The 24,182-nt window shown below is 38.2% G+C and overlaps 2 protein-coding genes across 2 annotated transcripts in view; one reads left to right on the top strand and one right to left on the bottom strand.

The window, feature by feature from the left end:
- LOC126162051 (DNA-directed RNA polymerase, mitochondrial) overlaps window positions 1-8,118 on the bottom strand; it is a 310,992-nt gene extending 302,874 nt beyond the window's left edge. The window contains exon 1 of the mRNA XM_049918295.1: window positions 7,877-8,118. Within this exon, the coding sequence (XP_049774252.1) occupies window positions 7,877-8,015 (139 nt within the window). The 5' untranslated portion in view covers window positions 8,016-8,118. The remainder of the gene's footprint in view (window positions 1-7,876) is intronic.
- An 85-nt stretch (window positions 8,119-8,203) lies between these two features.
- LOC126162049 (probable actin-related protein 2/3 complex subunit 2) overlaps window positions 8,204-24,182 on the top strand; it is a 60,534-nt gene continuing 44,555 nt past the window's right edge. The window contains exons 1-4 of the mRNA XM_049918290.1: window positions 8,204-8,377; window positions 8,708-8,801; window positions 8,900-8,999; window positions 10,537-10,723. Of these exons, the coding sequence (XP_049774247.1) occupies window positions 8,304-8,377; window positions 8,708-8,801; window positions 8,900-8,999; window positions 10,537-10,723 (455 nt within the window). The 5' untranslated portion in view covers window positions 8,204-8,303. The remainder of the gene's footprint in view (window positions 8,378-8,707; window positions 8,802-8,899; window positions 9,000-10,536; window positions 10,724-24,182) is intronic.

The raw sequence follows: 24,182 nt of genomic DNA, 5'->3' as shown, positions 1-24,182 counted from the left end.
CCAGCACAGAGCAGGAACATGCAGAGTAACTATGGCTCAAGTTTAAAAGAATAGTTGAGTATGCACTGGGTAAATATGCACCCAGTAGAACAGTTCATAATGGGAGGGAACATCTATGGTAGATAGTCACTGTAAAGAAACATCTAAAGAAACAGAGATTACTGCATAACAGGTGTAAAATAAAACACAGGATTATAGAGAGAGAGATGCTGAATGAAATGCATTTGACTGTCAAGGGAGCAATGACTACTATAGCAAATAATGTCAAGTGATATTTCACAAAACTCAAAGGCATTCTTGTTGCATGAAAAGGCTGTTAGTGCCACCAAAGTTTGTGTTTAGCCCCAGTGAATGCGACAGGAACTGAAACTGAAGATAACAAAGCTAAAGATGAAAAGTTTAAATCAATTTTAAAATTTTCTTTACAAAGGAAAATCCAGGAAAATTGCCCCATTTAAATTCTTGCACCACTGGAAAGATGAATGAAATAAGTGTTAGTGTCAGTGGTGGGAAACAACTGACTTTGATAAAACTGAACAAAGCTCCAGGACCTGATGGGATCCATCAAAGATTGTCTACTGAATTTGCGACTGACCTGACCCCTCTTCTAACTATAATCTATCACAGATCCCTCAAACAAAAAACAGTGCACAATAGGTGGAAGAAAGCATAGGTCACACTTGTTTACAAGAAGGGTGGATCCTGAAAGCAATGATCATGTGAAACCCAAATTGCACTTTCTCAAATGACATACTGAAGCTTTGGATCAAGGCAACCAGGTAGATGCAGTATTTCTTGATTTCCAAAAAGCATTTCACATGGTACCAAATCTACATTTATTGTTAAAAGTATGATCATATGGGTTATCAAGTGAAATTTGTGAATCGACTGAGGATTTTTTGGTAGGGAGGACACAGACTGTTAATTTGGATGGAGAGTCATCGTAAGATGTAGAAGTAACTTTTTGGGCATGCACCAGGAAAGTGTGTTGGGACCCTTGCTGTTCCATGTTGCATATTAATGACCTTGCAGGCAATATTAATAGAAACATCAGGCTTTTTGCAGATGATATAGTTATCTATAATGAAGATCCATATGAGAGAAGTTGCATAAATATTCAGTCAGATCTTAATAATATTTCAAAGTGGTGCAGAGACTGGCAACTTGCTTTAAATGTTCAGAAATGTGAAATTGTGCACTTCACAAAACGAAAAAATGTACTATTCTATGACCAACTCATACAAATACTTGTGTGTAACACTCTGTAGGGATATGAAATGGAATGATCACATACACACAGTTGTGGGTAAAGCAGGTTGTAGGCTTCGGTTTACTGGCAGAATACTGGGGAAATGCAATCAGTCTACGAAAGAGATTGCTTACATATCACTCATGCTACCCATCCTAGAATATTACTCAATCCTGTGGGACCCGTACCAAATAGGACTAACAAGGGATATTGAACATATACAGAAAAGAGCAGCACAAAAGGTCACAGGTTTGTTTGGCCCACGGGACAGCATCATAGAGATTCTAAAGAAACTGAACTATCCTGAGAATGCCTACTTACAAAGTTTCAAGAACTGGCTTTAAACGATTATTCAAGGAATATACTACAACTCCCTACTTATCGCTCACACAGGAATCTTAAGGACAAGATTACATTAATTACAACACAAACTAATTCTTCCTGCACTCAGTACATGAATGGAACAGGAAGAAACTCTAATAACTAGTACAATGGGATGTACCCTCTGTCATGCACTTCACAGGGGATTGGAGAGTATAGCTATAGGTAAGGTCTTGGCATGATCCAATGGTGGACAACACGTTGAGCATGATTTAATTCCTACAGTTACTCTGTTTAACTGGGGAGTGTGTGAAGAATCAAATCTGTAGAGTAGGTAAGAGATTGACCAACATTACTGAAACATGGTACAGGGACAAGAATATGTGGCATTGTCAGTGGGACGAAATATGGCATTCTACTCAGAGGCGTTTCTGGACGAAATATGGCATTCTACTCAGAGGCGTTTCTGGTCTGAGAAGTCCACACTTATTATTCGAGAGAATATGTTAATGATATATTATATTTGCTACTGCTAGATTTATGTTTTGGTTGACTTTGTTTGGTAATAATGTTTTTTAAGTATGTGTGCGTGTGCCCTTGCTTGGGCATAACTGTGTGTTGCCTGTATATCAAAATGGATGTTAATGCAGTTTTATATTTTCTTGTAGGTAAAGAACTGAAATGATTCAGTCTACCTTTTCTGATCTACATTTAATGTAATATGATGCCCATTCTGCATCTACTGTGCTTGAGTACTGTGATCTCATACCTTGCAGAACAGTGATAGCAGTAACTGAACATTAACAGAACTGGTTGGCAGGCAAGAGAGGCAGCCAACCACATGGAAAACGAGATATATGCCTTCTTGCTGAACAGATGTGTGCTCTTTGCAGCATGGATTAATATTACTTTGTGTGTGCTGTGCAGGAGGCTACTACCAGTACTGTGAATTGCAGTACTGGCCTTAACAAATTATTAGGTTGAGTTTGGGAGCTATTCCTATGCTGCTGTTCACAGAAATAGACATTTTGTTCTTTAATGCAAATTTTATAATCAATCTCCAACTTTTTAGGAGGAAGAGCTGATGATAGTGATGATTATGATGTGCTGACAAATGAGTGTTAATGTATAATAGTCTAAGGATATGATATTTGTAATTACAAACTCTGCTGGTCACTGTCATATTCCATTTTTGTAGTACAATACAACGCACCAGTTCTTCCAAGATTTTCCTAGAATATTATCCCATGCGATGTTAGAGGGCGGAAAAAGTATGAAATGTGAAAATACCTTTCTGCCCTAACATTTTACAATATCTCATAAAACTAAACACTTTTACTAATGTAGTTATTTGAGTAATTGATCAATATGGTTGTTGCATTTTCTCTACCAGGAATATTAAATACAGGGCAATAGTAATGTTATTCTATTACTCTTCCCATGTCTGGTATAAATCTTGTTTTCGGAGGCTGTATAGTTAAACTACTTGGTGGGGCCATAACTGCATTAGTAGAAATAGTACTATTTTTTTTTAAACTGTCATTGAGGTATGAGTAATCATTTCTAAGAAATGTGCCAATACAAAATTTTATTAAAGACACAGAGTGAATGATGGTTTGCATGTATGTGAATTTCCGTGTGAAAAAGGAGGCAGAAAGAAGCAGAAAACAAATGCACACATGCATGTATGCCCACCCACATCTGATAATCCAGTCAAAAGTGGATACACACTATCTTTGTTGAACATGTTGTCATGTGTCAATGGGCTGTTCCATAAGAGGATGGACATAGGCCTAAATCATAAAAAAATTCCTTTTGTAACACTGATTACCACTTCACCAGGAACACAAATTTTTTCCATTTGAAGCTCTATCTTTATGTTAAAAAGTTCTGAAACTGAAGAAATGGCTGTATAATGTGTCTAAAATTTCAGCTTCTAGTTACTCTTGAAAACTAATTTCTTAAAGCAAAGCAGCAAGCATTGTAAAGGCATGTATTAACAAAATATCGCCAAAAAACTATAAATATCTTAAGTCAGTCCATTTCATTAGATTCTTTTGAATTTATTTAATTAGTATTGTCCCCAGGCTGATTTGTTTTTTGTTGGTCTCCCCTCTCATTCTGTTACTGACAAAATCATAAAGTTGTTTTTCAGTACCAGTGCAGCTTTATGGAAGGCTGTTATAGATATGCAGATACAGATTTGTGAGATAAACAAAAGACTCATTTTAACAGTATTTTTATAATGTAACAGAATGACACACATGCAGTAAAGAAATGACATAAATGGAGTAACGGAATGATGTAAATCAAGTAAGGGTATGGCATTAATTTAATAATGGAATCACATTAATTTTATAATGGAATGACTGACATTCCTTGACTCTTAAGATGTTGCACATCAAATACAGCTAAAATATTGCAATTTTAGACCATTGTATGTTGGCTATTCTCTGAGGGAAGTACCATAAACCAAGAAAATAATTTTAAGAGAGAAGAAAGGTACATAGTGTCTGTCTGAAGAGCACCTGCTGAAACATGACCAAATAATTCTCTTTACTTTAAATTTACAGTGATATGAGTAAATGGATGTGTGTTGCATGTAGAATCTGACAAACCGTCTTTCTTCTTTCATAACTTAAGCTAATTAAATACTTTCTGTGGGGGAAATACTGCAACTGCCAAATTATAAATAAACTCATTATTGCCTATAAGAAAAAAAAAGATAGAAAAACAATTTACTGACTTCCTTTGTACTACAACAGGATGTTGGCTATCTTTGAAGGTCATTATGAATTGAGCCTTTTTATGTATTGTGTTGTTAGACGTCTTCTACTGTGACAGTGCAACCAGTCAATTTAAGCAGTGTTTCTTTTTTGCCAACCTGATATTTTTCAGAGAACGCTATGGAATAAGTGTGCAGTCCGAAATATTTGCAGAGCTGGGAAATGTGTGCTTCTGGTGTTAAGGGCTGTCATAAAATTACAAATGAAAGGCATCACAGCATAAATGTTTTTTTATATCTCTGCCCCGCAAATTGTGGAGAATAAGGAGGAATTAGCTCAAATAAGGATGGGAATAGTTTCAGTAGAGTAGACTAAAACCATCTGTGTTGTTATGCCTACTTCTTCTTTTATTATTGAGTACCATTATTACTCATTAACTTACTCTCCAGAAGTTTGCACACAATTCCAAAAACCAAGCTTCAGCCAAAGCAAAGTAAAATGACCTGATTAATTGTACTGCCTTGCTTCGAGGGAATTTTGCTCTTGTTTCATACGCAAACAAAAAGGACAAGACTTTTTGTGGGACAGATGATTTATGTTGAAGATGGATATGAAATACAAAGGAAGACCCAAATGGAAAAAAAAGTTTACATTTCCCTCAAAGGAAGATAAATATGTAGTAGAAAAAGACCAAATTGTAGGGAATTTGGTTGCAAGTGCTGTAGATCAAAGAAGTAACTACACTCTTTCTCACGCAACTGCTCAGTGAAACTGGTAATTTTTAAGTGAAAGTGTCATTCTGTTGCTATTAAGTCCCATTCCATTACTGGAGATTTTTGAAATTTCATTAGAAAATATTTTTTAATGCATTTATCTTCTGTGCCATCTTGTATCCCATTTATTCCTCTCCATAACAGAATCTTTATTTCTTTTTATAGGAAATGAGTGAGGTGAATTATTGATGTTTTATAAAAGAGAACAATATGCAGGTCATATCATTGAATCACCTGAAGTATTTTTTACATAATTCTCATCACATGAATGAAACATAAACTGTTACCCTAAGAAAATTACATTTCTTTGCTTATGTAGAAAATACATTAAAAGCATTTATCATTAATAATAATTCTTGGTCTATTTTACCTTAAAAGTGGAAAAAAAAATCATAGAGAGTATTCTGTCACTTATGGGACTGCTCCTATTAAGGTCTCACTATCTTTCTCTATTGTAGTGGGAAAGTTAACAACTGAAGTTTGTGGTCAGACTCCTCCAAAGAATTAATATTGAATTCACCACAATTTATTGGTTTTCTCATTTTGTCAGATAAGTGCCATAAAAAGGGCTTCAAAATTTTCTAATGACTCTGGAAAATTGTGCAGTGTTTAATTATATTTGTGCTGTTGGGCTGAATGACTTTAAATGCTCATATTTCAGTGTGGTGTTCTGCATAAAATCTTTTGTGTCTATTGTTTTAAATTATTAGTTATTTCTCACACTTCTTCTTCAATAGGAAGCTGTGTCATATCAAAGATTGTGGCACCATCTGCTGGCTTTGACTCATGCCGTCATCTGCATGTTGGAAACTCATATTTTGACCTTGTACAGTATGGTGACCATGAGATCACTCATCACACAAGTAAACATACACAGTTAATACAGAGATATTTAACTGCAGAAATAACATCAAACTAACAGTGCAGTCGTAGGAATTATGAGACTGAGTCATTCCATGTCAAATCAACACACCTATTTTACCTCACCCTCTTAAATTTTGCTGAAAGTTGGTATACTTATAGTGGGCACTGAGACTAACAAAAACACCAAATTTCAATTTTTTTATCTCAAACCATTTCTGAAATATGGCTATGTAAACTTTTCAAAAACCAGCCAAAATGTGTGAATGGACTTTTTTTAAATTGTCAAGAGCTGCCCTAATTGAGCTAGAGAACGGGGAAAGGTGTCATTTTGCAGCATTTTCCATGCTCTTTCCAGGGATATACAACAAAACACAGTTCCTAATTAATAACCTTTTTCAAAATACTAATTAATATTTTGATTTAATTTTTTTACAAAAAGTACATAATTTAAAATTTTCAAAATATTTCCATAACTACTTCATACTATTGTAAATCACATGGCAAAATATAAATCTGGGATGATGATGGGTTCATTGTTAAATAATGGGTTCATTGCTAAATAAATTATTCCGGACTCTTGTTTTTCACTAATGGCCCTAGTTTGACCAAATTGACCTTTAACAAACAGGAATTTCTTTAAAATATACTGAAAGGTAAGTAAACAAAGTATTAGAAATATCAAAACATCACCTTATTAAACCAAAACTAATCAGCATATTTTATAATTAAGTTGATTGCTTATTTTAATTTCATACAACTTCACTAACAGTATATTAACCGATGTAACAAAAACAAGAAATTGAGCATTTAACTACAAACTGAAATAAAGTATGAATAAGTACAAATATTTACATAATAGTTCTGGTCCATGATGTTTGAAATGAAACTATTAAACAAATTAAATACGTAATGTTTGCTTTTGAGTAACAGGTATCTGTACATAGCTAAAATTTAACACAATAGGTACTAACAATAATTTTGAAACAACTTTCTATAAAATATACATTAACACTAACCTGAGACAAATATTAAGTTTTGAGTTGAAAGCAGTTTCCCAATAAATTGTCTTGGAACTTCACATATTACATTTTAATAAAGCTGACTGGGTTTCGTTTACATCACTTTCATTAAGAATGTATGTTCTCCCTGTCGGAGTAAATGGATTCACTTTTGTGAGAACATCCACAACTGACACCCACAGGACATCTGCATGTGCAGGATAAGAGAATGACTTAGCTGGTCCACATGGATAAAGAAAAGTTATTTTCACTTCATCAAGCTCTTCATTTTTGTCTAAAATGTACCCAAGCCACCAGTTTCTGCCATATACAGTGGTGACATAGCCTGATACATCTTGTAACTTCAGTTTGTCTGGTGATGTAGTCCCTCAATGGGACGTCCACCACCATTCCTGTTCCCTCCACTATCCAGAACAAATCTGTTTATACTGCACTGACTATATCACCAAACTTCCCTGGTCCACTGCCAATGTTACTTTTGGTTGCTGAAAATAGTGTTGAGAGACAAAAACAAATTTGCAGTTACATCTATGTGGTACATCCACCTGTACAATCTTGATGCTCAGTAACAAACCAACGAAACTGTACACATTCCTCCTATTAGACCATGTAAAATGCCAAATATAATTCTTCTGCAGCAAAATTCTGCAATCGTTTTGCAAGAGTGTGGGTTGGCTGGTAATTATGTTTCATTTTATTTTTCTCAGTGACATATCTCCCACTCAGAAACGAATAGTCTGGGAATATTTGCTCTAGTGTTTACTGCTGTTCAATTCGGATGGCTGGTGAATGTTTTTAAATGTGAAAGTTTTCCAGGCACAGCTTATTCTCAAGATCATTAAAGTTGTCAAGATACGCACTATCCTAAGAAAAACTGTGGAGTACATGTCAATAAAATAAGTATAGTAACACATTTTTATATACCTTTCTGCTGCGGTACAAATGGATGTTCACAAATCGGGCACTTTCTTTTGGAGAAATGTTTACTTAATGACGATGACAGCGATCCTGTGTTGCTCGCATAAAATTTACGTAGTTTCAGTATGTGATACATTCTGCGCATGGGTCAACTGTCGTAGAGATGAGTACAACAAACACAATTCACACAATAACTACATCTTCCTTAGGTGCCCAGCACTCCTCATGCCGGAGCGCACAGCATTTCCCTCTTCATTTGTTACTCTAAGTGTTTTGTTATTATCACGTGACACCCACTGTTACCAATCATCGAGGTTTCGGCCACTTCCATATTAAAGTTGTAACTTCCGGTTGCATCCACCCAAGGGGGAAGTGTTAGTGTTGTAGTAGTGTTGAGGGTTGTATGAAGAGCTGTTTATAAGTTGGAGAAAACATGATCCTTCTGGAGATCAATAATAGGATAGTAGAAGAAACGCTAACGTTAAAATTCAAAAACGCCCTTGCGGGGTTAGTATTCATGTTAAGAAGGTATTATTCATACCAAATGGGCATTATAACCACCGGCTGGGGTGGAGCGCCTGTGAGTTCTACGAGCATCGCTTCCCGATTCCTTCAGCATCCTAATCATCTGTGGCACACTCAGTATTAAGGATAATTAGTATGCGTTAAGATACAGTATATACATATGATTGACATTGAGTTTTTCGTTTAAAACCCAGCGGATTAACGTAGTTGTCATACCATGTTTTTGACAGCTGACAGAAGCCTATGTTTGTATTAAACTGTAACAAATGCTTGTTTTATTATATTTTAAACTGATTGTAGTCATCTTTTCAGTCACAAACCAGAATCGATAGACATCACTATTGCTGACTTTGATGGAGTTCTGTTTCATATATCAAACGTAGGTGGTGATAAAACTAAAGTCAGAGTGGGTATTCCTCTTTATAATTAACAGTATAGCGTACGTCATAGTGAAAATGTGTTGTTTTTGTCTAAGTATCTGTCTTGCTTCTGGTTTCTCTCCAGACAAGTATTTCATTGAAATTCTACAAAGAACTACAAGAACATGGTGCTGATGAACTCCTGAAAAGAGAATATGGCCCTCTCCTTACTCAAGTTGAAGATGGTAAGAGTACAACAGTTGAATTATTCAATAAACAGTGTATATCTTGTAGGCCTATGTGCAATACTGAATGTTCAGTGTCGCAAAACATTTCTTAGTATTAGACTTGAATGTTTATATATTCACCAAAGATCATGGCTTAGTGTAGAAGATATATTAGATTGACTGCTGTGTACAGCGCTAAATGGAGACGAGAATGACTTCATATTTGTTTTATAGGGAAATTCCCAATCCCACCCTATACAAAAAAGCTTTGTGCACTACTGAGATTGTGTTAGTAATAGGCTAGCATATCTGTAAACTTTCCCGCAGAAAGAATAATAATTGTATTAAGAAGGGAAAATGAGAATCGTTTTCCATCTGAAGAAATAGTGAGTTCTTCACCATTGTCATTGATGGACGGTATCTCATACCGTGGAGTTAATGTTGTTGCAACTTTCTCTGTTTTCTTGTATATCATTGTTCATGTTATTGCCACAAAAGTAAATAATCTTGTACTGTTAATGCTTGGTTCCAGCATCTTTACATTTAGATTGATAGCATTTTTAAGAGATTATTTAATGAGAGTGCTTCAAAACTGTTGCCATAAAGACTGTTTGACTGTTTTCTGTGCTGACATACATTCGGTTCTGAAATATGGGATCACTGTGTGGGGTAACCCACTATAGCTTCTAAAACTCTCCAGGATGCAAAATATCATGCTGGAATAAAAAGTAACAAACCGTATGGTCCACTATTTAAAAGGATGGGGGATTCCTTCTATTCAATATATTTACGTCTTTGAAAGAGCAGTGTTTATTAAGAAATGTGCAGTAACAAATCCTGGTGTCCTCAAAAGTGAAAATCTTCATTATCTGCATACAAGACAGGAAACTGACTTTAAAAACCGATTTGTGCCAAAAGGAACATTACACCACAGTAAAATTGTTTGTGATAAGTTGCCAAAAACTTCAGGTAATAAATGATCTAAATAAATGGAAGTAGCGTGAAAAGAATATCTGTTGCTTCTATGGTCTGGAAGAGTTCCTCCAAAATGTTTGTGTACCTAAGAGAGTTAATATTAAGTGTATAAGCCACATTCTTTATCACTTACAGAAATATTTTGTAAATATGACATTACCTACTTGTAGCATATAAAGACTGTAATCATTAATATAATTGTATTCATATTTTCAGTTGTAGTTTTCTAGTTACAGTGGTTTAGTTAAAAGTCAGAGCTGGGAAAAAAAAATCATTAATACACAGAAAACGTCATGTAAACATGTAGATATATTTGCATTGACCTGTCTAATATCTGATCTGTAGTGGATATGTAAGATTTACTAGACCAAATAAAAAAGACAAATAGAAGTAATTCTAATATCTACAAATAAACTAAGTGTTCATCACATCCAATGGAAATCTGATGAAAATGATCAATTATATTTCCCCCTCACAGTAGTAGTGATTAATGTGCTTGTGTGTAAGTTTCATTTTCAGTGCTCCATTAAAACTGTACATGACTTCTGTTTTTTTTTTTTTTTCTTTATCTGTTTTTCAGGTTATAATGTTTCAGTTTTAATTGACTTAGAAAATATTCCCCAAGACTGGGAAGATATTGTTAAAAAAATTGGTCTTCTGAAGAGGAATTGTTTTGCATCTGTATTTGAAAAGTATTTTGACTTCCAAGAGAGGGGCGAGGAAGGCCATAAAAGAGCTGTTATTAATTACAGGAACGATGAAACACTGTAAGTAATACTGTTAACCATATTAATTCTTATTTACTGAGTTTTTACACATTCCTCATAGTAGCTCACAGTGTATATTTACCATTATCGGCTATTGTCAAAAGTAGCATATATTTTTGTAACTAGTGAGACAGTTGTAGGAGAAATCATTTTTGAAGCTAGATGTATTTCTCTGCAATACAATGGCCAAAAAATGTTAAGTGCCTTTTAACAAGGCAGGCAAGAATTTTTCATTTGTCCAGGTGCTGTTTGTTTTTCCTTTCCAAGCTAAAAAGAGCTAGATCTCCGGTAATTTCCTTTTTCTTCCTTGCAATGATACTCATACAAAAACAGTTATTACTTTGAAAAAGTTTTAATTTTTTGTGCTATATATGGAGAATGTTAAGGAAACAAAATTTTCATTAAGTGCCAAAGGGAGCTTTTCAAAAGTGTGTTAAAATTGTTGGTTCAGAAATACAGATAACTGATGATTCAGAGAAAAAGAAAACTAAAGAAAATCTCATCACAATGAGACAAGATACATATACATATGTACACTGCAACTAGATTTGAGTTTGAATTAAAATACTCCATGAACATTAACAAACAATATTTATTACTGAGTATATTTCTATTTGTGGTATGTATGTTATGCTGTTGCGACAAACTTTATTTGTAGAAATTGTAAAGATAACTAGCTATCTCATAAGCTTAAAAGCTATCTTATCTGCAGGAGCTGTTATGTACATTGCTATCTATCTTGCTTCAGGCAAGGATGAAAGAAATCCCTGACTTTATTGTTCAGTACTAGCTCTAACCCATTTTAACATTGCGGTTTGACACAGTGATTAAATTCAACTAGTTATGTGAAATGAACACTGAAAGACATGTTCATTAAATAAGTTCTGTCTCTGTTGATAATAAAGAGGCTACAGCTAAGTTCCCTATATCTTGTAGAAGCACAGCCCAAGATTGTATTACTGCTTAATCGTTGGCACAAAGAGAATGAGTGGTTCTTTGTGATTTAATAATTTTGTCTAATATTTTAATGATTGTTTCCCAGTGGCTTTCACTTATTGGTTGACTTCTACAGTACAGTGTGTCATAATAGTAATAATGCAGGCAGATTATATGCTTTGGTGATATTATCATCTCCAGTCACATAGAATTAAAAATGAGACAATATGCACCAGTGAAAGTTTTACTTCAGAATACTCACTAAGATGAAATAGTACTGTTCAACGGCAGGCGTTTAGAAAGAGTTATAAATTATATATTCGATAAATTCCTTCCTCTTAGCTAGCAAACTTCCAAACTCTCCCCCTCCTCGTTGTGCCCCTTTCAACGTAAGAGTTACTTTGAATAGCACATTTGCAGTTTATCAGCACTAGCAGTCGATCTAGTGCAAAAATTTGGGCCTTACTTCTGATAGTATGCAGCTGTGGCCTTCTGAAAGCACAGCTTTTAAATGTTTGCTTCCGCCAGTTATCACTCGCTCCAACCACTGTAGCCACCTGATGCCCAAACATGAAGTACTGTACAATGCAGTGACAACCAGAACCCTGTTATTCATGTGATGTTGAAGATGATGGAAGAGAAAGGGTCACAGACACATCTACCCAAAGTGTTTTGAAATCTTGCTTGAGAACGTGTTATTCTACTAAAAAAAAAAAAAAAAAAAAAAAGGTAATATGAGTACGTAATACATCAACCCCATATATACATATGCACAAAACTGTTTTAACATTGTTCTCATATTAATGTCTGCAGCTATATATGTGCTTCAAAATCAAAGTGAATAAACCTAAGCAAATGAAGAAATATTATGAAGTGAGGTTACTGATTTTCTGTTTACGATTTAATCATGCCAGTAACATTGAAGAAATCACATCTTATACAAATGTTGTTCACTTTCACAATGCCAGATTTAAAATCCGAAGAAAATAATGAGTAACAGTGACATTAATAAAAATAGCACTACATTACTTCTTTAATGTCACACTTATTAATTTACATATAGCATTGTGATTGCAACATGAAAATGTTAAAGTGCAAAGACATCTCTGGCATCACTGCAGGTTATAGATCGCACACTTTGACACAATGACCAAAACGTGTTACCAATGTCAAAATGCTAATTCACAACTTCTTATTCACTTCACTGTGCAGGACTTTGCACTCAGGGATTAAGCAGCTGTAGTGTGACGTGGAATGAGTGACGAAGAACTGGTGGGTGCAAAACTTTAAAAGCTGTAAAATTTTTTTTTTTTTTTTTTTTTTTTTTTTTTTTTTTTTTTTTTTTTTTTTTTTTTTTTTTTTGTACCTGTCCTCTAATAAAATTGAATTTTAACTGAGGTATCTGACTTTTTAAGGCTCTTGAATTTTTCTTTGCGGATTGTTGGTTCCTCCAATCAACCTGACCATGAAAAACTTACTTGTTTAGCTAGTTAATTATATTAGCAGAACCTGGGTGCAACTTGTATCCACATTTCATTAAATCTTACACTTGTTAAAATGCTGGCCACATATATACAGAGTGAGCCAAAATTCCTATTACAGGTTTCTAGGGACTGTAGAGGAGACTTAGTAGATGAATCTTTATAAGGAACCCAAGTACGGAATGTACTGTTTAGATGTAAAATCTGTTTGAGGATCAGATCACTTCCAAATCTCCCACTTCATGGTATGCACACAGTGGAGACAATGAGCTCTGACCTGCATGTTGTAAGTGTAGGGCCATGCCAATGGCATGGTGGGATAAGCCCCTGCCAAGGATGCAGGCACAGAGGTGGCACAAAAACTGACCAGAAATGGACAGGTAATAAAAATGATTTAAGAGTCGTGGAGTGGTATGTGCAGGCTGTGAGATATTCCTTTGCCACCACGTCAAGGGAGTACTATGAGTGCTTCAATGTGGAGAAAAATGTTACTGTCAGAGGTCAACTGCCATGTACAACAAGATGTTCACCGCAGGGGTCGAGATGCCATGCACAACTACCTCCTCATTCCTATTCTTGGGTTCCTATTCTTCTGCCTACGAGAAGAAGTCATTCCCTGTGACTGAAAATGCACACTGTTGTCGCAGTGTAATTTCATCCAAGTAGCATCTTAAACAAACCACTGCTCTCAAACAGGTATGTGTTGCTAACATTGTTTATGTGGCATCAGTCTGCTTGCTTCACAGAACTGCTGCCTACGCAACTCATTCTTGTTCAGTAATAGAGTACTTGCTGCTACTTCACGAATGCCTAGTACAACCTTAAAGGTCAGTGAAAAGCTGTTGAAGCTATTTGATTATGACTTCAGAGTTTTGCTGATTTCTGTTGACTGGGGATCGTTGTGAGGCTTTTAGAGTTAGATTGCTTCAAAGTATTTGATAATGAGTAAGTGAAATGGAAACAGATCTCATATAACTCATGCCATTTAATTTGACTTTAATTTCCTTTCATGATAAGGCTTAAGTGACAGCTCTGTATCGTATCTTAAAAAATGTGTAGCTGATTTTTGGTGCCAAATATAGCAGGCTATTGATACAGCAGGTCGGTCAGCGATGTCGCTCCTGTCAAGATCCATGTGAAAGAGCTGATGAAGAGCATTGTTGTGGCTTCCCACTTGGATATTTTGAATTTTTTTCCAAAATGTTGGTTAAGAAATGCTTATCCAGATGTGGGAAAGGCTGTCAATACATTTATGACAATTTCAGTGGCTGCAGCATTTAGTGAAAGTGGTTTCATTAAATTAAAGTGTGACGTAAAACAGACTATCAAATTTTGCTATCTATTCAATAGAATGTTACACAGCTGCTAAACTGTACATCTTGTGACAGTGAGAGCGAGAGCACCAGCAGCAGCACAGTACTGTTTGTATAAAGCGTTTATTTTGCATTTTGTTTACGACCTTCCACTAAGGAAGGGATTCTATTTGTGTTTATCTGCTCTGCATAGTAACTAACAGTTCTTGATAAAACTTTACGTAGTTTTCGTGTTAGATTTCTTAGTGTTTTCTTGATCGTTTAGAACAGAAAGCGCCCTAAAACCGTCTTTGTTTGTTTCGCGGCCGTTAGCCACTAGTCACTTGAATCAGCAGTTGTCTTGTGACAGCCAGAGCGAGAGCACCAGCAGCAGCGAGTACTGTTTGTATAAAGCGTTTTTGTACTTATTTGCTGCGCTTAGCTTTTAAATAGTTTTTTTCTGGGAAAACCTAGTGTAGTTTTCGCGTCTCATATTTCAGTGAGTGTTTCTTGATTATCAGAGTAGCTCATCAGAAGATTATCTTGGGAATTTGTCACCGTATAGGGTAGGGTAAACATAGTCATGTGTAGGGACTGTGGTTGTTGTGAGCGGACGCAAGGAGAATTGGCCACTCTTCGGGGGCAGGTGGAGGCTTTGTCTGTTAGGCTCATCGAGCTCGAGGCGCAGTCGTCGGCTCGTAGTGGCGTTGGGGCAACTGTGGTGAGACCTATGCCTACTTTGGTGGCCTTGGAATCACATGGAACCCCTGATGTCGCTGCGTCTTCCGGCAGTGAGCATCTTACCGGTCAGCCATCACTCCAGGGTGAATGGCGGACAGTGGTGGGCTCTCGCGTGCCTGGCCGAAAGGCGAAGGTGGAATCTGGCCGCGTGGCAGCTGCCTTACCCCTTTCCAACAGGTACGGGGTGCTTCCTAGTGGTGATGACATCGTTTCCGAGCCACCACAGGATGCCTCGCCTGTTGGGCCAGTGGCCGATTCTCCGGCAAGGTCCCGACAGTCACAGAGGGCGGGCCTATTAGTTATAGGGAGCTCCAACGTTAGGCGGGTTATGGAGCCCCTCAGGAAAATAGCGGGTAGGTCGGGGAAGAATGCCAGTGTGCACTCGGTGTGCTTGCCGGGGGGTCTCGTCCGTAATGTGGAGGAGGCCCTTCCGGCAGCTATTGAACGCACTGGGTGTGACCGGCTGCAGATAGTAGCACATGTCGGAACGAATGACGCCTGCCGCTTGGGTTCTGAGGCCATCCTTGGTTCCTTCCGGCGGCTGGCTGATTTGGTGAAGACAACCAGCGTCGCACGCGGAGTGCAAGCTGAGCTTAATATCTGCAGCATAGTGCCCAGAGTCGATCGCGGTCCTCTGGTTTGGAGCCGTGTGGAGGGTCTAAACCAGAGGCTCAGACGACTCTGCGACTATAATGGTTGCAAATTCATCGACCTCCGTTATTGGGTGGAGAACTGTAGGGCCCCCCTAGACAGGTCAGGCGTGCACTACACACCGGAAGCAGCTACTAGGGTAGCAGAGTACGTGTGGCGTGCACACGGGGGTTTTTTAGGTTAGAGGGACCCCCCCTTGGGCGAAACGATAAAATACCTGACGGCTTACCAGAGAGGACATTATCATCGTTGATAAAGAACGTCCGTCCTCAGAGACCAAAAACAGGAAAAGTTAACGTAATGTTGGTAAACTGCAGGAGTATCCAGGGCAAGGTTCCTGAATTAGTATCTCTTATTGAAGGAAATAGTGCGCATATAGTATTAGGAACGGAAAGTTGGTTAAAACCGGAAGTGAACAGTAACGAAATCCTAGACACAGAATGGAATATATACCGCAAGGATAGGATAAACGCCAATGGTGGAGGAGTATTTATAGCAGTAAAGAATTCAATAATATCCAGTGAAGTTATTAGCGAATGCGAATGTGAAATAATCTGGGTTAAGCTAAGTAGCAAAGGTGGGTCAGATATGATAGTCGGATGCTTCTATAGACCACCTGCATCAGCAACCGTAGTAGTTGAGCGCCTCAGAGAGAACCTGCAGAACGTCGTGAAGAAGTTTCGTGATCATACTATTGTAATAGGGGGAGACTTCAATCTACCAGGTATAGAATGGGATAGTCACACAATCAGAACTGGAGCCAGGGACAGAGACTCTTGTGACATTATCCTGACTGCCTTATCCGAGAATTACTTCGAGCAGATAGTTAGAGAACCAACTCGTGAAGCTAACGTTTTAGACCTCATAGCAACAAATAGACGGAACTTTTCGACTCCGTGAATGTAGAAGAGGGTATCAGTGATCATAAGTCAGTGGTTGCATCAATGACTACAAGTGTAATAAGAAATGCCAAGAAAGGAAGGAAAATATATTTGCTTAACAAGAGTGATAGGGCACAAATCGCAGAATATCTGAGTGACCACCATCAAACGTTCATTTCTGAGGAAGAGGATGTGGAACAAAAATGGAAAAAATTCAGAAACATCGTCCAGTACGCCTTAGATAAGTTCGTACCGACTAAGGTCCAAAGCGAGGGGAAAGATCCACCGTGGTATAACAATCATGTACGAAAGGTACTACGGAAACAAAGAAAGCTTCATCATAGGTTTAAGAGTAGTCGAATCATAGCTGATAAGGAAAAGCTGAACGAAGCGAAAAAGAGCGTAAAGAGAGCAATGAGAGAAGCATTCAACGAATTCGAACATAAAACATTGGCAAACAATCTAAACAAGAACCCTAAAAAGTTTTGGTCATATGTAAAATCGGTAAGCAGATCTAAATCCCCTATTCAGTCACTCGTTGACCACGATGGCACCGAAACAGAGGACGACCGAAGAAAGGCAGAAATACTGAATTCAGTGTTCCGAAACTGTTTCACTGCGGAAAATCGTAACACGGTCCCTGACTTCAGCCGTCGCACGGACGCCAAAATGGAAAATATTGAAATAAACGATATCGGAATTGAAAAACAACTGCTATCACTTAGTAGCGGAAAAGCATCCGGACCAGACGAGATACCCTTAAGATTCTACAGTGATTATGCTAAAGAACTTGCCCCCTTTCTATCAGCAATTTATCGTAGATCGCTGGAAGAACGTAAAGTACCTAGCGACTGGAAGAAAGCGCAGGTCGTTCCCATTTTCAAGAAGGGTCATAAATCAGATGCGAATAATTATAGGCCTATTTCGCTTACGTCAATCTGTTGTAGAATAATGGAACATGTTTTGTGTTCTCGTATTATGACGTTCTTAGATAATACAAATCTCCTTCATCATAACCAACATGGATTCCGCAAACAGAGATCATGTGAAACTCAGCTCGCCCTATTTGCCCAAGAAATTCACAGTGCCGTAGACACTGGCGAGCAGATTGATGCCGTATTCCTGGACTTCAGGAAGGCATTTGATACGGTTCCGCACTTACGTTTAATGAAAAAAATACGAGCTTACGGAATATCGGACCAGGTTTGTGATTGGATTCAGGATTTCCTAGAAGAAAGAACTCAACATGTCATTCTTAACGGTTCAAAATCTGCAGATGTAGAGGTAATTTCGGGAGTACCGCAAGGAAGCGTGATAGGACCTTTATTGTTTACAATATACATAAATGACTTAGTTGACAACATCGGTAGCTCCGTGAGGCTATTTGCAGATGACACGGTTGTCTACAAGAAAGTAGCAACATCAGAAGACTCGTACGTACTCCAGGAAGACCTGCAGAGGATTAATGCATGGTGCGACAGCTGGCAGCTTTCCCTAAACGTAGATAAATGTAATATAATGCGCATACATAGGGGCAGAAATCCATTCCAGTACGATTATGCCATAGGTGGTAAATCATTGGAAGCGGTAACGACCGTAAAATACTTAGGAGTTACTATCCGGAGCGATCTGAAGTGGAATGATCACATAAAACAAATAGTGGGAAAAGCAGGCGCCAGGTTGAGATTCATAGGAAGAATTCTAAGAAAATGTGACTCATCGACGAAAGAAGTAGCTTACAAAACGCTTGTTCGTCCGATTCTTGAGTATTGCTCATCAGTATGGGACCCTTACCAGGTTGGATTAATAGAAGAGATAGACATGATCCAGCGAAAAGCAGCGCGATTCGTCATGGGGACATTTAGTCAGCGCGAGAGCGTTACGGAGATGCTGAACAAGCTCCAGTGGCGGACACTTCAAGAAAGGCGTTACGCAATACGGAGAGGTTTATTATCGAAATTACGAGAGAGCACATTCCGGGAAGAGATGGGCAACATATTACTACCGCCCACATATATCTCGCGTAATGATCACAACGAAAAGATCCGAGAAATTAGAGCAAATACGGAGACTTACAAGCAGTCGTTCTTCCCACGCACAATTCGTGAATGGAACAGGGAAGGGGGGATCAGATAGTGGTACAATAAGTACCCTCCGCCACACACCGTAAGGTGGCTCGCGGAGTATAGATGTAGATGTAGATGTAGATGTAGATCAGTGGCATAACCATTGTGTTCAGATTAAGAAAATACAAAGTAATGTTACAATAAAAATGGAAGTCTGAGAAAAGAATATTTTTATTACTCTTAATTGTAGCTATTTCTCTTTTATTTCTAATTAGTAATTTGTGCTCTATTTTAATTTATGAGGAACATATGAAATCTGTTCTTTATTAAACATCATACTGAAATCAGTGCACAGTAGTTTAACTTTCAGGTTTTTTTAGGAAATAATACAACTCGTAATTTATTTGCAACAGTGACAGATTAATTTGTTAGGAGCAATATTTTATATCAGTGTTGCTCATTGAAGTATTAGTTGTACAATAATGATACATTTTTATTTAGCCTATGATACAAAATTATAAAATTTGCTAAGCCTGAGTAGAAAGAAATGCAGAAAGGTAGCTTTCAGAGGAAAAGGGGGGATGGTTGATGCAGTTTTGCCAAAGGACATCCTCAAAAAGTCTAGAGCACAGTTGTCTGTGAAGCACCACTGATATATGGTTATAATAGAAGGAAACATTCCACGAAGGAAAAATATACCTAAAAACAAAGATGATGTGACTTACCAAATGAAAGTGCTGGCAGGTCGACAGACACACAAACGAACACAAACATACACACAAAATTCAAGCTTTCATAACAAACTGTTGCCTCATCAGGAAAGAGGGAAGGAGAGGGAAAGACGAAAGGATGTGGGTTTTAAGGGAGAGGGTAAGGAGTCATTCCAGTCCCGGGAGCGGAAAGACTTACCTTAGGGGGAAAAAAGGACGGGTATACACTCGCACACACACACATATCCATCCACACATATACAGACACAAGCAGACATATTTAAAGACAAGAGTTTGGGCAGAGATGTCAGTCGAGGCCAGGACTGACATCTCTGCCCAAACTCTTGTCTTTAAATATGTCTGCTTGTGTCTGTATATGTGTGGATGGATATGTGTGTGTGTGCGAGTGTATACCCGTCCTTTTTTCCCCCTAAGGTAAGTCTTTCCGCTCCCGGGACTGGAATGACTCCTTACCCTCTCCCTTAAAACCCACATCCTTTCGTCTTTCCCTCTCCTTCCCTCTTTCCTGATGAGGCAACAGTTTGTTGCGAAAGCTTGAATTTTGTGTGTATGTTTGTGTTCGTTTGTGTGTCTGTCGACCTGCCAGCACTTTCATTTGGTAAGTCACATCATCTTTGTTTTTAGGTGTATATATATATAGACACACACACACACACACACACACACACACACACACACACACACACACACACACAATCTCTAAAAACAAAGATGATGTGACTTACCAAACGAAAGCGCTGGCAGGTTGATAGACACACAAACATACACACAGAATTCAAGCTTTCACAACCAACGGTTGCTTCATCAGGAAAGAGGGAAGGAGAGGGAAAGACGAAAAGATGTGGGTTTTAAGGGAGAGGGTAAGGAGTCATTCCAATCCCGGGAGCGGAAAGACTTACCTTGGGGAAAAAAGGACAGGTATACACTCGCGCGCGCGCGCACACACACACACACACACACACACACACACACACACAGACATTTCTAAAGGCAAAGAGTAGTCTTTCCGCTCCCGGGATTGGGATGACTCCTTACCCTCTCCCTTAAAACCCACATCCTTTCGTCTTTCCCTCTCCTTCCCTCTTTCCTGATGAAGCAACCGTTGGTTGTGAAAGCTTGAATTCTGTGTGTATGTTTGTGTGTCTATCAACCTGCCAGCGCTTTCGTTTGGTAAGTCACATCATCTTTGTTTTTAGATATATTTTTCCCACGTGGAATGTTTCCCTCTATTATATATATATATATACAAATGTTACATTTCTGGTCATGGATTCCACATAAAAACTTCATGTAATAAGTCCCCTCTCATTGGACTGATGACCTTGCTGTTTGGTCTCTTCAATCCCAATCAACCAACCAACAATCTCTTGAAGCCTGTAGTAGAAATTTTGAATCGCCCTGCGCGTGTGTGTGTGTGTGTGTGTGTGTGTGTGTGTGTGTGTGTGTGTGTGTCGCACACACACACACACACACACACACACACACACACACACACCTCTATATCTCTCTTTTTGCAGAAATATTTGTGATATAAAATTGGTTATCACAATGGTTAAAATTTCACATTATATTCTGGGATCCCCTGTAAATTGGTGGATGTGCCAGTTTTCACCAGGTTAGAAGATAAGCACATGTAATTTACAAAAGCTTCATCTTTAATTAATCATTATGGTTTTCAAATATTCCTTTTGAGTACTAAACTGGATCTGTGTCGGAGGTTTATTGAAGAAGGCAGGAAACATGATGGTATATAGAAAATCTTGGAATGTCAGTAAGGAATTGTTCTGTGGCAGTGATGGCGAAATGTAACTGTGAGTAGCAGATTTGTTCAAAGTGGTATTAGAGGTAGAAAAGTCCAGTTGGAGCACAATGCAAAACTTAATATTTAAATCATATATAAAGAAAACCTTTTTTAAGGGTAGTTTGATAAAGTCTAGATTAGGAATAAAAGTCAGGTAATTTGATAGTGTGTGCAGAGATGATGTTAATTCATAGTATGGTAATGTACTGAGTTGCTTTAGGTCTGGGTGCTTTCATGGCATTTGCGAAATATGTAACAGAGTAGCCAGATTTACTGCAGAAGGTTGGAGGTAGTTGGCCGAGGACAGAAGCACCACTATTAAAGGTGCCAAGGAGAAAGTTGCAAAAGAATTCATGGGAGTGCTGAGCCAGTTCCTACAACCAGCAAGTGAGCTGGTTGATGAGAATAAATTGTGGATCATTAGTGATGAACAAGTGTAGAATTCTGTGAAAGAAAAATGTTTACCTATTTTGTGTTAGACGATATGTACAAGTTAGAGGTTGAGTTGAGAAGGGGACAGAGGTGAAAAATTAATTGTGCTTTGATATGTAAGCTGTTTGTGGAAATTTTATGAAAGGGCAAATCACTATTCCCAATTAGAGGAGCCACTTAGACAGACATTTATAAAGGCAGAACTTCTAGCAATCCTTTGTTATATGTATGTGTGTGAAAACACACACACACACACACACACACACACACACAGTTAACCTCCGAATAATGTCATTTGACTAGTGCAAATAGCAATTTTTGATAAACTAAACCATTGGGTGTCCATGCACTGCTCGTGTTTGCTGGATAGTGCAAATATCACCAACACATGTTCTTTTATCATTGGTTGCAGCCAATTGGAGACAAGCACTTGTAGAACCAATGAGTTTGCCATAAAATAGACATAATAAGCATGATTTTTATCCAAAGTTTTTCTTTTTTTTTCCCCCCCATCCGTTACCATGCTGCAGGGAATCATTATTTGTAATGGTAAACTTAAGAACTCCACCACAGAACACTGATGGGCCATGCAGGACGACTTGTGCACCTACGTAGTTAGAGGTATTAATAGCAGTATTGTCTATTGCTTTATACACTGTAGGGCAGGTACGCGTTCTTCTCCTATAACATCGTGGCATCTTATGATGTAAGCAAAGATCAAATATGATACTTCACTTGTGGTGATGGATGCACAAGAATTATTCGCATTGCATAGATGGCTTTTTCTTTAATTATTACTGCTGCAGTGTATTGACATTTCTGTTACTGATGTATATAGCAATTTGTATGGTGAAATATTAATTATGATTCTTTTCTTTAATATGGGCGGACTGTTTGCCATGAATAATCCGTGTTTTATGGAGGGCCCTTTATTAATTTTCTATTTCTCCTGAATTTTTTCATTTCTGTTATTGATGTATATGGAAAGTATGGCATTTTTTTTATGTTGAAGCAGTTACTAGAGAGTCTGTCGAAATTGTGGAAATATGTTTTGTGGCAAACTGATCACAAGGAAATTGTATACATGCTGAATTTTGGTTGCGTTAGGAGCTGGATTACATTTGTTGTATAGGTGACCCTTCCTTTAGTTTTTGTTGTTGCAGCATAGTCGTGTTTTTATTATGCCCTGTAGCCTAGCGATGTCTAGATTAAGTGGGAATGTGATGGTTGGATTGTTGAGTTGGTGAAGTCAACAAATGTAAAAGCAGAAAAACTGGTTGTAGTGACAGACTGACCTGTAGCATAGCGTGGGGCCTAGGTTAGGTTGGAAAGCAACAGTTTGGTTGTGAGTAGGCGAAGCCCATGAATGTGAAAGCAGAAAAACTGTTTGTGGTGACAGATTGACCTGTAGCGTAGCCTGAGGCCTGGGTTAGGTTGGCGGGGAACTGTTTGGTTGAGAGTTCTCTCTCAGCGTATAACAGTATTGGCAATGAGAAATATACTAATGTAAGTTCCATTAATAGTTTTTTTCTGTGTTGCACAGATTCCTTTGATCGGACAACATTGAAAGGAGGTGGGTTTGCATAATGGTCCCGTCCCCCCCCCCCCCCCCCCCCCCCCCCCCCCCCCCGACTTGAGTTTCTTTGTCTCTAATCACCTTATGAGACAACCATAGATATTAATGTTACATTTGATGTTCTTGTAAGTAACCAATGAGAAATACCGAAACAGACGTGTTCAGCATCATTTGAGTGAACAATTCGATTCAGCTCCATTGCGTTTTCAGCTATGGACTCCGAATGAGTTCACTGCAGACCTCATTTTTATGGAACATGACGACAGTGTAGTTAACTGGTGTATGTCGCACGGTTTTATAGCCAGTCATAGAAAGTGACCGAAGTCTGGTGAGGATACGAGCCTTATTTCTCATACAAAACGTTCAGATGGGGTGCAGTGAAGCTGCAAAAAGACTGATCACAGAGTTAGTTGCAGTAGACCCAAGCATCCTGTACTGAGTGGATGGGGACCAGGGAGGTCTCGGGGAGCTGTACCGATCCCCCTAAATGACAAGTGTGAGGTGCTGTCTTATGCTGAGACTGGGCTAGTGGGATTCAGTTCACCTGTTTTGGGGAAGTACAATGTCAGGAGGAGGCAAACACAAAAGGGTAGGGTCTATTAATCGTCAGCAGTTCAGACATACGACGAATGATAGTACCCATTAGGGAAATGGCAGTGAGAGACAGAAAATGACACCAGATACATTCAGTGTGTATGCCTGCAGGCCTCATTCAAAATGTTGAAGAGGCTATTCCGGCAGTCATTGCGGGAACAGTGTGCAACCTACTGCAGATTGTGCTGCTTGTTGGAACAAATGATGCTTGTTGTCTGGGCTCCGAGATCATTCTCGGATCATTCCAGTCACTGGCAGAGAAGGTTGAGAAGACCAG

This window comes from Schistocerca cancellata, chromosome 2, assembly GCF_023864275.1.
Source record: "Schistocerca cancellata isolate TAMUIC-IGC-003103 chromosome 2, iqSchCanc2.1, whole genome shotgun sequence".
Classification (NCBI taxonomy): Eukaryota; Metazoa; Arthropoda; class Insecta; order Orthoptera; family Acrididae; genus Schistocerca; species Schistocerca cancellata.
This window is presented reverse-complemented; position numbering and strand designations above follow the sequence as displayed.